The 15,683-nt window shown below is 51.1% G+C and overlaps 1 protein-coding gene across 1 annotated transcript in view; it reads left to right on the top strand.

Moving 5' to 3' along the window:
* Nucleotides 1-15,421, top strand: part of CNGB3 (cyclic nucleotide gated channel subunit beta 3) — a 54,516-nt gene extending 39,095 nt beyond the window's left edge. Inside the window, exons 12-15 of the mRNA XM_084864934.1 lie at nt 2,262-2,380; nt 8,645-8,788; nt 8,925-9,089; nt 10,191-15,421. Coding sequence (XP_084721060.1) covers nt 2,262-2,380; nt 8,645-8,788; nt 8,925-9,089; nt 10,191-10,257 — 495 coding nt within the window. The 3' untranslated portion in view covers nt 10,258-15,421. The remainder of the gene's footprint in view (nt 1-2,261; nt 2,381-8,644; nt 8,789-8,924; nt 9,090-10,190) is intronic.
* The last annotated feature ends 262 nt before the right edge of the window (nt 15,422-15,683 follow it).

Here is a 15,683-nt window from a genome sequence, read left to right as displayed (position 1 = left end):
CCTGGGTGAGCGGCTGTCTCTCCTCCTTCCTGGGTGAGCGGCTGTCTCTCCTTCCTGGGTGAGCGGCTGTCTGTCCTCATTCCTGAGTGAGCGGCTGTCTCTCCTCCTTCCTGAGTGAGCGGCTGTCTCTCCTCCTTCCTGGGTGAGCGGCTGTCTCTCCTTCCTGGGTGAGCGGCTGTCTGTCCTCATTCCTGAGTGAGCGGCTGTCTCTCCTCCTTCCTGAGTGAGCGGCTGTCTCTCCTCCTTCCTGGGTGAGCAGCTGTCTGTCCTCATTCCTGAGTGAGCAGCTGTCTGTCCTCATTCCTGAGTGAGCGGCTGTCTCTCTCCTTCCTGAGTGAGCGGCTGTCTCTCCTCCTTCCTGAGTGAGCGGCTGTCTCTCCTCCTTCCTGGGTGAGCGGCTGTCTGTCCTCATTCCTGAGTGAGCGGCTGTCTGTCCTCATTCCTGAGTGAGCGGCTATCTCTCGCAGGCCCTCTCTGCCCGGGAACAAAGGGCACATCATCGCCGCCATCACAGAGCATAAACTCGAGTCCCCGCTGTTCCATCCTGAGTTCAGGTTGTGCTTCGGACCTTTTGACAATATTGAGGCACTGTCATCAGAGAGTTGCTAGGATTGTGCAACTAGCTCGTTCAGAGTTGAACAGCTGTTCGTGGCCCAGATGCTACCTAGGTCTCCAGTGAGGCACAGTCATCTTCCTCCCGGAGGGAGGAGGAGTCCTGAGGGTCCCACCACCCACTGGCGTGGTGGCTCCTATGAGTCCCCGCGAAGCTGTCACTGTGGCTGAGGCGCTGCGGCAGCAGCCGTGCAGGGCCGGCGGGGAAGGACATCAGGCAGCAGCTGGAGGCAGGAGCGGGCCTCCGGGCCTCCTCCCTGGGGGAGCCGGGGCCTCTCCAGCAGGGCGGTGGGCACGGAGCCGACGTCTGCCCAGCGGGAAGCCTGGCTGCCTGTGGTATCCGTCACAGGGTTTTCACTCAGTTGTATGTTCAGTTCCAGTGGACACACACATTGTGTTGGTTTCGGGTGGACAGCACAGTGGTCAGACTGTGTAACTCACAGAGCCGTCGCCCTCTAGGTCTAGCACCCACGAGGCCCCATACATGGCTTTTGTTCTGCTGGTTCTTTGATTTTTAGATTCAGTTGTTGAGACTGTGTATTTATTGCCCTTTTATTGTTCTCACCTGAGGCTGGTCACACAGCTACAGGACCAACCATGGATTAGACTCGAGAGTAGACAACAAGGACCCTCACACCCTTCCTTCCACTGAGTGGCGCTGTGTGTCCTGCCCGGTGCCTCGGGCACCCACAGTAACAGCATCCTGGGGCCCGGGGAGAACACAGGCTGCCCGGGCCCTTGCCCTGCCCCCAGGGCCCCAGGATAAGCAGGAACCGCCACATCCCATCTCCCTCCACACGGAGAGGGAGGACAGCGCACACAGCCTGCGCCCAGCTGCTAAAGCCAGCCTGGTGCTGAGGAGCCATGGCTGCAGCCCAGTGCTCTGGGCAGACAGGCGTCTTCTCCAAAGCAAAGCAGCTCCCGGCAGCACGGACACCAGGACACCAGTTTTCCCTCCTCCCACTTCCACCCGGGCAGTGCTGGCTGAGCTGTCCCCATGTGCCCACACACACCCCTGCTCACAGGCCTACACACACCCCTGCTCACAGGCCCACACACACCCCTGCTCACAGGCCCACACACACCCCTGCTCACAGGCCCACACACACCCCTGCTCACAGGCCCACACACACCCCTGCTCACAGGCCCACACACACCCCTGCTCACAGGCCCACACACACCCCTGCTCACAGGCCCACACACACCCCTGCTCACAGGCCCACACACACCCCTGCTCACAGGCCCACACACACCCCTGCTCACAGCGCCCACACACAGCCCTGCTCACAGGCCCACACACACCCCTGCTCACAGGCCCACACACACCCCTGCTCACAGGCCCACAGACACCCTACTCACAGCGCCCACACACACCCCTGCTCACAGGCCCACACACACCCCTGCTCACAGGCCCACACACACCCCTGCTCACAGCGCCCACACACACCCCTGCTCACAGGCCCACACACACCCCTGCTCACAGGCCCACACACACCCCTGCTCACAGGCCCACACACACCCCTGCTCACAGGCCCACACACACCCCTGCTCACAGGCCCTAATAGCTTCCTTCCATGCATGACAGCTGGGAGGTGGATGTGCTCCTGTGGAGTGATCACTGTAGTAAAGTCCCTCTCTCTTGGCCGCAGGGAGAGGTCGGCAGGGAAATGTACATCGTGAAGCAGGGGCAGCTGTGGGTTCTCGGAGGCGCTGATGCTGCTCAGGTCCTGGCCACTCTGACAGCGGGGACGGTGTTCGGAGAGCTCAGGTACGGGAAGGCCCGCACACCTCAAAGCCTGCGTTTGTCACAGAAGAGAGATCTTAGCTCCTAACACATGGATGGTCCCTCTTCATGGTATTAAAGGTCTGACTGTGAGCGTTGGGAAGGTGAGGACTCAGCGTACTCCCAGGTGCCCTGGCCTTCCCCAGAGACCTGTCCGATGGCCCTATCCGGTGGCCCTGTCCGATGGCCCTGTCCGGAGGCCCTGTCCGGAGGCCCTGTCCGATGGCCCTGTCCGGAGGCCCTGTCCGGAGGCCCTGTCCGATGGCCCTGTCCGATGGCCCTGTCCGGAGGCCCTGTCCGGAGGCCCTGTCCGATGGCCCTGTCCGGTGGCCCTGTCCGGAGGCCCTGTCCGGTGGCCCTGTCCGGAGGCCCTGTCCGGTGGCCCTGTCCGATGGCCCTGTCCGGAGGCCCTGTCCGATGGCCCTGTCCGGAGGCCCTGTCCAGAGGCCCTGTCCGGTGACCCTGTCCGGAGGCCCTGTCCGATGGCCCTGTCCGGAGGCCCTGTCCGATGGCCCTGTCCGGAGGCCCTGTCCGGAGGCCCTGTCCGGTGGCCCTGTCCGATGGCCCTGTCCGGAGGCCCTGTCCAATGGCCCTGTCCGGAGGCCCTGTCCGATGGCCCTGTCCGGAGCCCCTGTCCAGAGGCCCTGTCCGGAGGCCCTGTCCGGAGGCCCTGTCCAGAGGCCCTGTCCAGAGGCCCTGTCCGGAGGCCCTGTCCGATGACCCTGTCGTGCTGAGGCCCCAGTCTGTTCGCAGTGAGGAGGCTGAGCAGGTGCTGGAAGGAGGGATGGATGGATGAACAGCGGAGGGAGGGAGAGCACCCTGGTGTGGAGGCAGCGAGTGATGAGAGCACAGCTGTGGGGCCAGAGTCCACAGCTTTGCCCAGCACTTCCGGCTCTGTCCGTGCTCCTTCCTTCTCTCGTCCTGTTTCTTCATCTTAAAAACTACAATAATAGTTGAACTTACCTCAGAGAGCTGACAGATGGGTTAATTATTATTATGCTATCTGACATCAATTAAGAGCTCAATAAATATTAACTATTGTTATTATTATTTACTATTGACCAGGACAAGTTTATCCCCAAGAATAAGAAGATCTAGGCATTTTGTAGGTTAGACACTTCCATACATGTTATTGTATTTAAACGTACTCACTTATTCATCCAACATATATCCACTGCATGCTTAGTGCCTGCTAGATTACAAGCACTGCCCCAAACTTGGAGACAGACTGTAAACACGGGAATCCAGTGTTGCCCTCACAGGTTATTTTCCGGAAAAAGGGACCGATGTGTGATGCAGGCTACGCACAGAGTGGTGCTCCGTGGCGCCTGGAGAGACTTCCTTATTCCACTGGGTTTGCAGCAACAGGCTGTTCCTCTGCATGGCTCTAAGCAGTCCCAGAAAACGACAGTCCTCCTTCAGTGTCGACTAATGAAACCATTTTCTCTGGGCCTGTTTATTTGCTCACCGCTCACCGCTCATCACCCCTCGCCCCAGCCGGCCTGGCCTCCTCTCCTACTCACTTCCCCAACATCCAGGAAATAAAGGAAAGATGCTTTGACTTAAAGTCAGGTCTGGTCTTGGATTTTAATTTCAACAAGACTCATAGGCATTGCTCTTGAATAAGCCCCTTTCCTGATGCTGGACCTCAGTGTCCATGGCGGAGAGGACAGGTAAGAGAGAACCTGCCTGTCCAGCGTGTCCTGGTCACTGATGTAGGACATTGCTAGCTGTCTGACTCCAGACAAACAGTTATGCTGCTTATTTGTTGGTTGGACAGAGTGTTTTCCAGCCAGAGTATTCCAGCAGAGTCCTCCCCAGGGCACCTGGAGGGTGGAAATGAACAGGGATGGAAACGATTCAATGGCATGTTACTCTTCTGTCCTTCCTCATACTTTTCACCTGGCTTCTTCTTTGTTCATCCCCTTGCTCTCAGGCCAGTTCACGACTGAAACCAGGACCTGCTGTGGGGAAAGGGCTGTGTGCTTTGTGCCTGTGCAGTCGAAGCTCTAACGCGACAGGAATCCAGGCATGGGGTTTTCCTCAGACAAACAGGAGGTGCCCCCGGCGAACATGTGTTTGCCTTGCAATAGTTCCATTTACACACACACACAGCTTTCATGTTGCTCTACTCCTGATACATACCTGGCTTTTGGACACGCAGGTCCTCTCACACTAAATGTACCTGGCCCCGCCATCACACCTGTGAACACCATGCTGGGATGGTCAGCCCAGGTCAGCTTAGCGCAGGGGCCTCTCTGGCTGAGGAAACGTGACATCTGGGGGTGGCTGTGAGGGTTTGGGGACAGATGGGCATTCGGATCAGTGACTGAGTGCAGATGGCCCTCAGAGAGGTGGGACCTGCGTCTGCTGAGGCTGAAAGACCAGGAAGGCGGAGTGAGGAGAGTGGAGTGCACGCTCGCTGCCTGAGCTGAGACGTCCCCCTTCTCTGCCCTTGGACATGAGCCATGAGCACTCCTGGGTCCTGGGCCCTTGACCCCAGACCTGACTTAGCCCACCAGTTCCATTCTCCCCTCAGCTTTCCTGGTCCCCAGCCTGCTTACAGCAGAGTACACGCTCCGGCTTCTGGGAGCAGTTACATTACATATGTACCTTCCTCCTGCACAAAGTTAGCACATTTGTTGCGAATTAGTTACATAACACAAATTCAGGTTCAAAAGTTCTCAGCCAGAAATGTACCTGGTAGCACCATTTTCACAATTGAATATCAGGAGTCCATAAGCACTGTCTGCCTAAAGATGATCAGACACTTACAGCAGGTGCTCCCAGTGGCCTGCCTCCTAACAGGGAGACAAGGAACTGCTCCGAGGCGCACTGAATATAATAAATGACTGGTGGCATCTCCTCCCCAAGCCTGTGTCCTTTCTAGAAACTGCACCGTGCTCTCAGAACTCTCCTCTGCCCAGCCTCACTGTGCTGACAACACCCGGCCCTCAGTGGCCGCGTGATGGCCGTGAGAACCAAAAAGGTCCTTCGGTTTGTGTCTGAGGTCCTGGCACACAGAGGAGGCTCTAGAATTGGAGCCAGTCCTTGTTTCCTGGACACTAATCACTATTCCTGGGTGTCCCCAGCAATGCTCCTTCCGAAACTGTGTGGGATCCTCTCACTCCGGTGCTTAATGAGTGGAGCTTTCTATCGTGGAATGCTAGAAAAGTGCTTGCGGAGGGGAGTGCTATTTTAAACAGTGCGGAGAGAGTTTGGGCAACATGCATTTGGTAATTACTTTGTTCAAATACTCATCAAGCACTGCAAATGTGTAACCTGTAAGCAAGGTTAATTAAAGCTGGAGAAATCTAAAAATAACCTGGTATTTAAACATGTAATTTCCATTCTGTTGTCATAGTCTGACAGCACAGAGACACTCTCAGGCCCAAAATAAGCTCCCGTGGCCACCTAGCTCTGGCTGACCTCTGCACCCTGTGTCCAAGGTGACAGGTGGGAATGGAATAGGCTCATCCAAGCATCGAGTCTTCAAATATTAACATCGATTCCATGGAGAGAAAGGCAGGGAGATAGATAGGTAGATACATGACTGAAGAGATGATTATGGTGATAGATGATAGATACATAGGTGAATAATAGATAATGATAGATAATAGAAAGATTGATTAACGGATGATATGTAGGTAAGTAAATAGATAGATAGGTAAATAACTAATAGATTGGTGAATGATATATAGAGATTGAGTAATGGATAATAAATAGGTAAATAAATAGGAAAATAGATAAATAGCTAATATATTGATTAATGAATGTTATATAGATGATAGGTGATAGATAGATAGATAGATGATAGATAGATAATAGATAGATAGATAGATAGATAGATAGAGAGATAAAAATGTATTTTGCTTAAAGAAAGGTGAAGGCAGAGAGTGTCTTGGGAGAACCTCAGGAAAGGACGGAAATGTCCATGTTTTTGCCATGGAGCGATACGTTTAAAATGTGGAACAAAGAGATAAGTGTTGACATGGCCAACGTGTATAGTTCCAAGTGCACACTTTCTGTGTTGGAGGAGTAACTTCACTCTGAGCGGCCTGGCGGGTCCTGTGCCACATTCAGTGTGCAGTGCAGGTAGAAGCCCTGTCTGGGCCTCAAGGGGCCTAGCACTAGGTTCTCCCCTTTTCTGCCTTTAATGGCGCATTCCATATGATCCCATCTTCTCTCCTCCCTCAGCACAGCAATTGTACTCCTTTCAAAAGCTTTGGTGGTGGTCCTAGAGTTTGCAGTCCACCTTTTAAATGGAGTCAAGCTCCCTTCACATAACACTGGACTGCTTTACATGTGTGTGCAGCCTCGTAACGGTTCCCCGTTCTTCCCTCCAGCCTCAGGACACGGGCAGTCCTTGCCCTTACCCACGTGCTGGAGTTACCTTTTAGATCAGTTAAGATTAAGAGAAATGAAATATTTTAGTATCATTTTACCTCCATTTGCTCCTTCTCCATGTCTTCCATTCTCTACGAAGACCCGCATTTCTAACAGTATCATTGTCCTCCCTCGTGAAGAACTTCCTTCAACATTTCTTGCAGAGTGGTTCTGCTAATGTTGTCATTCCTCATTTTTGTTTTTCCTGACAATCTTTGTGTCTCCTTCACTTTCAAAGGACAATTTCACTGCACAAAGAATTGTGGGTGATCATCTCACTCTCTTCTCACTTGCACAGTTTGGGATAAAAAGTCTGCTGTTGTAGTTATTATCTTTTTCCTCCAGCTCTTTTCAAGGTTTTCTTTATTTTTGGTTTATTACCATTTAATTATGATATGTCTAGGGATAGAGTTTCTTGGGTAGTAGTTTTTATGCTCAGAAATGCCTGAGTTTTCTGGGTCTGTGGTCTGGTGTCTGTCATTAATTTTGGAAACTTCTTTGCCATCATTACTTCATGTATTTCTATAGTATTAGAGAATGGTGTTTGCTTATCTGCAGACCACAGGAACATTCTGAAGGTCCCCAGTGCCTGACTAGTTTGCTCACAATTAGCAGCCAGTGGGAAGCTCACTTTTGGCAGCAGCAGCTGGAGGAGGGCACATTGTCTACAGTCAGCCCTCAGGCTAAGCGTCCTGCAGCTACACACACACACACACACACACACACACACACACACACACATGACTGTGCTTATTCATGTGGCCTTCTTTCTCCGGGTCTGACTAGTTGACTCTGAGACATTCAGTCTGTGTTATCATAGCCAAAAGTGGTGTTCATTTTTGAACATTTGAGATATGTTTTTTCTTGCCTTGGTTTCAAAGATCAAACCTTATTTTCCAAGTTACTGGTGAATGATAGTATTTTTGTTCACTTGGTGTGTGTTTTTGTTGTATTGGTGTTTGTTTGTTTGTTTGTTCGTTGTTTGTTGGGGGGGGGATGTTCACCTGTTTTATTCATTTTATTCACTCTGTTGGTTACTCCCCAAATGCAAAACTCTCAGCTATGTCTCTGAGGAACATAAATCCCAGAATCCAGTGACATTCGGGACGTTGTATGCGAGTGACTTGGCTACAGAGCAGTTGGGATACTGAGAAATGAGGTGGTCTGGGAGGTAAGGATGGGGAGACATGGGAGTCACATGTGTAAGCAGGCATCACTGAGATTTGATGGCTGCGCAGTCAGAGCCTGGAGGAAGACAGAAGGTGCACTCCAGCCAGGTAGCTAGGAAGCCTTAGTAAAGGGAAGAGGGACAGAAGGGAGGGAGAATCTAAGAGCATTTCCAGGCTGGGGTGGGACAGGGGCAGGCAGTCACCAGAACCCTGCGGGCCTGTTAGGCCAGGAGGCTTGGGAGCTCGGAATTGTGGGAACAGCCTTCTCACCTAGTCCTGGGGAAGGCGAGAGGAATGCTGCAGCCCCACTGCCTGCGCCCCCACTTATTCTGGTGGTCCTCCCCGGGGGGCCCACAGAGCGGAGGCCTGCCGCAGGGGTCAGCCTCCTGTGCAAACGGGGAGCAGTGGGTCCAGAAAAACAAAGAGGGGACACAGTCCAGACTGCGCTCCTGGGACCTGGCGGAGTCCCACAGGCGCTGAGGGACCCAGTGCCTGATGGGAGGCTGAGCGGGGCAACCTTCGGAGGCTCGGGGCTCAGTGGGCTGAGCTCTCGCCAACAGGGAGCCGCCTCTGCAGCAGAGGATGGTTAGGGTTTGATTTATTTTTAAGATTTTGGTGGGGAAAGAGGAAGACTGCCCCCACTATCTCTCTGTGTCTCTGCGTCTCTTTCTCTCTTTCTCTTTCTCTCTCTCAGCCTCCTGGCAGCTACAGGAACCCGCCGGACTGCCAGCGTGATGGCCCAAGGCTTCGCCCACCTTCTCGCCCTGGACAGGAAGGCCCTCCAAGAAACCCTGGCGCATTACCCGGACTCGGAAAAGCTCCTCTTGGAGAAAGCCAGGTGTGCCCGGCCCGCCTAGAGGCTTCGCTCTCCATCCCCGAGGGGGGCCGGGCAGCCTAGTCCGCAGGCACATGGAGCAGTGCCGTGGGCCATGCAGGTGCCCCCAACCCTACCCCCCTCACACGCCTCCCCACAGGGCTCTGCTCCGGGAGACGGCTCCAGCCTCAGCAGCGACCTCTCCTACGCAAGGACTTGCCTCCCTCTTCCCACCAAGACCAGACACCCGAGACTTGCGGACTCTTCCTGGAGCAGCAGAGCCGCCCCACGCGGCTGCTCAGACTGCAGAGAGCGAACCGCGCAGGTGAGCAGAGGATGCAGCCCAGGGAGGCCTGGCCCAGAGCACCCCCACCTACCCAGCCCCCAACCATCCAGCTCCCACTTACTGGCTCAGAGGAGTTGGTTGGAGAAGAGAGTCTCCAGTTTCTCCCTGAGGCTCCCCCACGAGCTTTTGAGGGAAAACCACACTTTCTATAGTATTTTTATGGTGTTCAGTTAATACTTTTTATTTAAAAACTAGAGACCGGTGCACAAAATTTGTGTACTGGGTTGGGGTGGGGGGGCGGTCCTTCAGTCCGGGAGCCCTTGGGGGATGTCCAACTGCTGGCTTGGGCCTGTTTCAGTGGGAAGTGGGCTATGCCACCCTTAGCACTGCTGCGAAGGCGGGAGAGGCTCCCACCACTGCTGTACTCACCAGCTGTGAGCCCAGCTTCTGGCTGAGCAGTGCTCTCCCTGTGGGAGCACACTCACCACCAGGGGGCAGTGGAATTGAGTGGAATTGGGATGAAACTGGCTCTCCGATTGCAAGGGTCCCAATTGCAAGAGGGCACAGGCAAGGCTGAGGGACCCCACTGGGCTGGAAAGCAATGTGGGAGGTTGTCCAGCTGGAGAGAGCTTCAAGGCATGTCCAGCCCAACTTGCTCAGTCCTGATCAGCTGGACCCCAGCAGCAAGCTAACCTACCAGTCATAGCATCTGCCTCCTGGTGGTCAGTGCACATCATAGCGAGTGGTTGCACAACCTTAGCATATCATTAGCATATTATGCTTTGATTGGTTGAACGGACGACCAGATTATTGGACACTTAGTATATTAGGCTTTTATTATAAAAGATATTTGAAATGCTATTGTCATAAAGTAACTAAGTAAATATTTTAAAAGTGAAGCAAGGAGGCCTTTGGCACCTAACTTAAAGAGTGGGGAAGAGGATGCTAGGGGACGGAAACCTGGCCCAGCCTGCACTGCCCACTCCCTGTGTCTGCAGCTCAGCCGTGCACTCTGGGCCAGCGCGGCGACCCAGCAGCCGCATCCAGATCAGCCCTGCCCCGCGGCCACCCATGGGCACTCCCACTGCAGTGTCCTTGGTTATGATTTCAGTACCAGCTCTTTACAACTGCTTCTTACAGGAAAGCAGCAAGTCCCCCGCAGGAGGAGAGGGCAGAGGATGAGGGTGTAAAGATGAGGAAGAGCTGACACCAGGCAGGTCTGGACGCAGAGCAGACACTGTCCCACAGAGGACAGGCTCCCATCAGTCAGAAGGGCAGCGTCCCCAGCTGAGCTGCCCGCCTCTCCTGCACCACCCCTGGCCCTGTGGGTGAAGAGGAGGTGCTGACCATGCAGTCGGGGAAAGGGCTCTGAACGAGCATCCAAGAACCTCAGAGCACCCTCACTGGTTCCCAAAGACATTGTCCCAGGATGTGGCTTCCACTCGCGAAGGGTCCTGAGAAGCCACAGGCCAATCAGAGCTTCATTTCTCTGTTATTAAACTAGTGGCCCAGTGCACAAAATTCATACACATTAAAAGGGAATTAATTAGAGGAAATATTTTAATATTGCTATTTGCCCTTTCTCTATAATAGAAGTGTCAGAGAAGAAAGAAAATTAGTAAAATGTATATGAAAATCTCCCTCCTGTCAGAGTCTGGGGCTCACCGTGGGACCCAGAATCAAGTCGCTGCTCACCCATGCATGCCTCGAAATTGTGCAAGACCCATACCTGGCCAGCCCCATCCCCATCAAGCTCTGCAAGGCAGGGGGCACAGCCTCAGGTTCCCCGGCCTGGCCTTAGGTCCCCCAGTCCCAGGGTGGGGGGCACAGCCTCAGGGTCCCCTGTGAAGCCCTGCCAGGTGGGGGGCATGGCCTCAGGTTCCATGGCCCCAGTGTGAGGGCACGAGGGTGTGAGGGTGTGATGATCATTTGCATATTAGCTCTTTATTGTATAGGATTTGGGGGGCTTTGTTGCTAGGACCTCCTGAGCGTGTGACTTTACTCATGGCAACAAGATTAGTAAGAAACAAGTGCTGTTCTCTGCTGTCTGGAGCTGTGTTCAACTAATTGAATGTGGCAGGGTTTTCTCCTTCCACTTTTCTTGCTGTTTCTTCCCTTCATTTGATTGGCTTGGTCTTGGCTCTGACTCTCACCAACCTTTTCCCTTAAAAGCACATTTTGTGTTAAGGCCTGTGTGGCTCTGCTCACCTCTCTTACACATTGTGCAACAGCCCATTGCAGGGAGTCCCGGGGGGCGGGGGGGCTGTGATGCTTTCACTCAAAGGAGGTGAAGGGTCACCAGATGTCAGCTCCACTGGCTGCTGGGCCTGAGGGACAGCAGTGGGGGAGCTGCAAGTCGGATAGGACGGTGTCCTATGGATGTGAGCTGCCCTGAGAGCAGGGGGTCAGCACGACTCACGGCCCCAAGGACATCGCCAAAGCAATATGTTAGGTGCTCGTGCCCTTTGCTGAAGAAGCAGATGACATTGTTTTCCCTCAAACCTTCTGATTGACTGATCTGGCTCCACACACTCACAAGAGGAACAACCAGATCGCTCTAACTTCACAGAGGCGGAATTACACCTCTCAGGACATGTCTCAAGCATCTGCTTCAGGAGGTGCGGATCTGAGCTCATCTTTGCAGCGTTAGCAAGAAGTGACAAGGGCAGGAAGGCAGACAGCACACATGTCAGACGGACACAGCCTACAGTTTGTGGAACCCACATGCACAGCTGTTTACAACGTCTCCCAGCAAATCCAGTGCACTTTGGGAAGCTGTCCCTTGAGTCAGTTCACATTAGCATCACTACCCGCCTCGTGCTGTGAGGAGGCTAGAGCACCGGGCTAATGTTGGAGTTAGAAACACATCCAGACTTCATTCTAATGAATGTCATGTGTGTCCAAGGTTTGGTTCTGTATAAGCCCAGAGGATGGTCATTGCAGCAGCACTGGGCTGAGAGGCTGTGACAGTGCCATCAGCCAAACACCCACCACCCAGATGCACCCAGCTAACCACGGATAAGTCAATCACTGGGATACAGTGTACAATTTGGTAGTCACTGATTTTTAATCCAATGTTAGAGTACCCTAAAACCATGATAGCTATTACAAAAGGTTGGTTGGTATTTTCAAGTTTTAAGGGAATGCATAAAAATTGTGAAGTAATACCTGTTAAAAGGGAATTTGCATGTAGAAAAGATGAAGATAGGAGAACCAACATAGAGGTGTAGGTAAACATCAGTACTTGCAACCACAAAATAAATAACTAAAATACAGAACAACCGTCATTCAGAACCACCTGAACTCTAGCTCTGTGGTCTGCAAACTGCAGCTCAAGAGTCTCATGCGGCTCTTTGGCCCCTTGAGTGTGGCTCTCCCACAAAATACCACTGCCTGGGAGAGTCTGTTTTGAAGAAGTGGTGTTAGAAGTTTAAGTCTTAAAAAATTTGGCCTCAAAAGAAATTTCAATCGTTGTACTGTTGATATTTGGCTCTGTTGACTAATGAGTTTGCCAACCACTGCTCCAGCTGAATGGAAGTCCTACAACTAGATGAGTAAAGAAGGAAGTACATTGAAACTGGTAGAAGGAGCAGGGGTGCAGAATAGGCTATTCTGACACCCATGTGTGGCATTTTTGTAATTGAGAGGGATATCTTGGCTGCTGAGGCTTCCCATGAGAAGCAAGGAGTCCAAGCCCCACACCAGACCCCAAGCACAGGGTTCCAGAGCTAGGAAGAGAAGTCCCCATAACTTCAGCTATAAAAGCCAGCAAAGATTGTGGCTGAGTGACATGGAGTCAGCCAGAGACCTAGGCAGTTCCTCTTAAAGGGCCAGTGCATAAACTTACATGGTTTCCCTTCCTCTGAACTCCAGCACCAGGTGGCAGCTTTGGAGGATCCATGGACACATGGGGAACATGGGGCAGCTTCCTCCCAGACAAGGGTGCTCCAAGGGGTTATTGTTGTGCTGGGACCTCCCCCTGTCACAGAGCTGACTGGGTCATATCTGAGTTTCCATCAACTTGGTCCACACTGTTTGGTCCACCCTAGTGATTCTCTGAGACCCCATCCTATCCAATTTGCAGCCCCACCCAAGCTGTTTGCAGCTGCTTTTCCATATGAATGGACTGTCCTGACTTTCCTAAATTCTCTCAAATAGCAGCTGGCATAAGCATGCCCCAAACCTATCAATAAGAGGCCCAAGACCTGGCCCAAGCACCAGCCTGCCTTGCTTCACAGTTGGGCCTTACCTGGCCAATTCCAAGACCAATACAATAGCAGCCATCTGCATATCTCTCTGTAGCTCCTGCTGGATAATCCCGGGAGGCCCCAGAACCTGTACACCCAGTGGACAGCTTCAGACCATAACAGATTACAACTATACACATCCACAAGCAATTCTCCCTAGGGACAGATTCAGCATCAAAGCCCCACTAAAGCAAGTCCTGCTCCATAGAGATGCCTCCTGCACAGCAGCTCTCCCACTGTAGTTTGTGGCTAGTCCTCACAGCCAATTGGCCTGGAGGTCAGTTCCTCCCAGTGATCCCAACAGTAATCAAGGCTCAATTAAAGAAGACAGTGTACACAGCACACACAGGGGTGCTCCTAGAGAGACCAGCTCAGGTGACTGGGGCTGGAGGGGCTGAACCACTGGGCCCTACAGGACACCTACTACACAAGGCCACTCTACTAATTCCAGGAGATATAACAACTCTACCTACCATATTTTCCGGCATATAAGACGACCCCCTAATTTTACAGTTAAAACATAGGTTTAGGCCTATATTCGCTGTATAAGACTACCCCCCACTTCCAAGGCAATACCAGTTCTTTTTTTAATAGACAGCCTCTCTGACTCTGGCCAATCTGAGCAGGCTTTTTTTCATTTCAAAAGTCGTCTTATATGCCGGAAAATACGGTAATACATAGAAACAAACACAGGGAAGTAGTCCAAATGTCACAAATGAAAGAAATGGAAGCAAGCAAACTTCTGGATACAGAGTTCAAAACAATGGTTACAAAGTTGCTCAAGGATCTTAATGAGGGCTTCAGAGAACTTAGACTTTCAAGGATCTTAATGAGAATTTCAAAGACATGAAAAAGAACAGTCAAAAATTAAGCATACACTAACTGAAATAAAGAATAATTTACAGAGATCCAACAGTAGAGCAGAGGATTCTGAGAATCAAATCAAGAATTTGGAATATGAAGAATCAAAAAACACCCAATCATAAGAGCAAAAAGAAAAAATCCAAAAATATGAAGCAAGTGTAAGGATCCTCTGGGACAACTTCAAGCATACTAACATCCACATTATGGGAGTGCCATAAGAGAGAGAGCAAGATATTAAAAACCTATTGACAGAAAACTTCCCCTACCAGGTCAAAGAAATAGACTTACAAGTCCAGGAAGCACAAAGAGTCTCAAACAATAGGAACTCAAAGAGGCCCACACCAAGACACATCATAATTAAAATGCCAATGTTAAAGAGAGAATCTTAAAAGCAACAGGAAAACAGTTACCTACAAGGGAGCACCAATATGACTATCAGCTGATTTCTCAACAGAAACTTTGCAGGCCAGAAGGAAATTGCAAGAAATATTCAAAAAATAAATGAATAGCAAGAACCTACAACCAAGATTACTCTACCCAGCAAAACTATCATGTAGAATTGAAGGTCAGATAAAGAGCTTTATAGACAAGAAAAAGATAAAGGAGTTCATCACCACCAAACCAGTATTACATAAAATGTTGAAGGGTATTCTTTTTTTTTTTCTTTTTTCTTTTTTTTTTTTTTAATATTTTACTGATTTTTTACAGAGAGGAAGGGAGAGGGATAGAGAGCTAGAAACATCGAAGAGAGAGAGACATCGATCAGCCGCCTCTTGCACACCCCCTACTGGGGATGTGCCCACAACCAATGTACATGTCCTTGACCAGAATCGAACCTGGGACCCTTCAGTCTGCAGGCCGACGCTCTATCCACTGAGCAAACCGGTTTTGGCTGAAGGGTATTCTTGAAGAAGGAGAAGGAGTAGGAGGGAGAGGAGGAGGAGGAGGAAAAGGAGGAAAAAAAATATGAACAATAAAATGGCAATAAATATATATATCAACAATTAAATCTAAAAATCAAAATAAATGAACAAGAAATCTAATGAACAAGACAAACTGATGAGTAAAATAGAACCAGAAGTATGGAAACATGGAACAGACTGAGGAATCTCAGAAGAAGGGTGGTGGGGGTGGTGGGAAGAGATTAACCAAAGAATTTATATGCATATATGCATTACTTATGGTCTCAGACAATAGGGAGGTGAAGGCCTGGGGCAGGTCAGGAACCAGGTGGAAGGGGCAATGGGTGGGGAGTGGGACTTCTGTAATACTCTCAGCAATAAAGATTTTTTTAAAAAAAGAAAATGTGAAAAAGGGCTTGAAAACAGTCTGATAATAGGAAAAAACAAAGGAAAGAATCCTTCACCCTGTGAAGAAATTAATATAGAATACTGTTGCAACTTTATGCTCTTTCCGTTGCTTATTTCTCCTCTAAATACCCTGTTTCAGATACTATCATCTTCATTCCCAATCGCTCAGTCTCAGATCTAAGAGTAATCAGCACCCCTTCCTTTGTTTACAG

This window comes from Pipistrellus hanaki, assembly GCF_964339955.1.
Source record: "Pipistrellus hanaki genome assembly, chromosome: 17".
Lineage (NCBI taxonomy): Eukaryota > Metazoa > Chordata > Mammalia > Chiroptera > Vespertilionidae > Pipistrellus > Pipistrellus hanaki.
The sequence above is the reverse complement of the archived record's forward strand: the minus strand, read 5'-3'. Positions and strand labels throughout refer to the sequence as shown.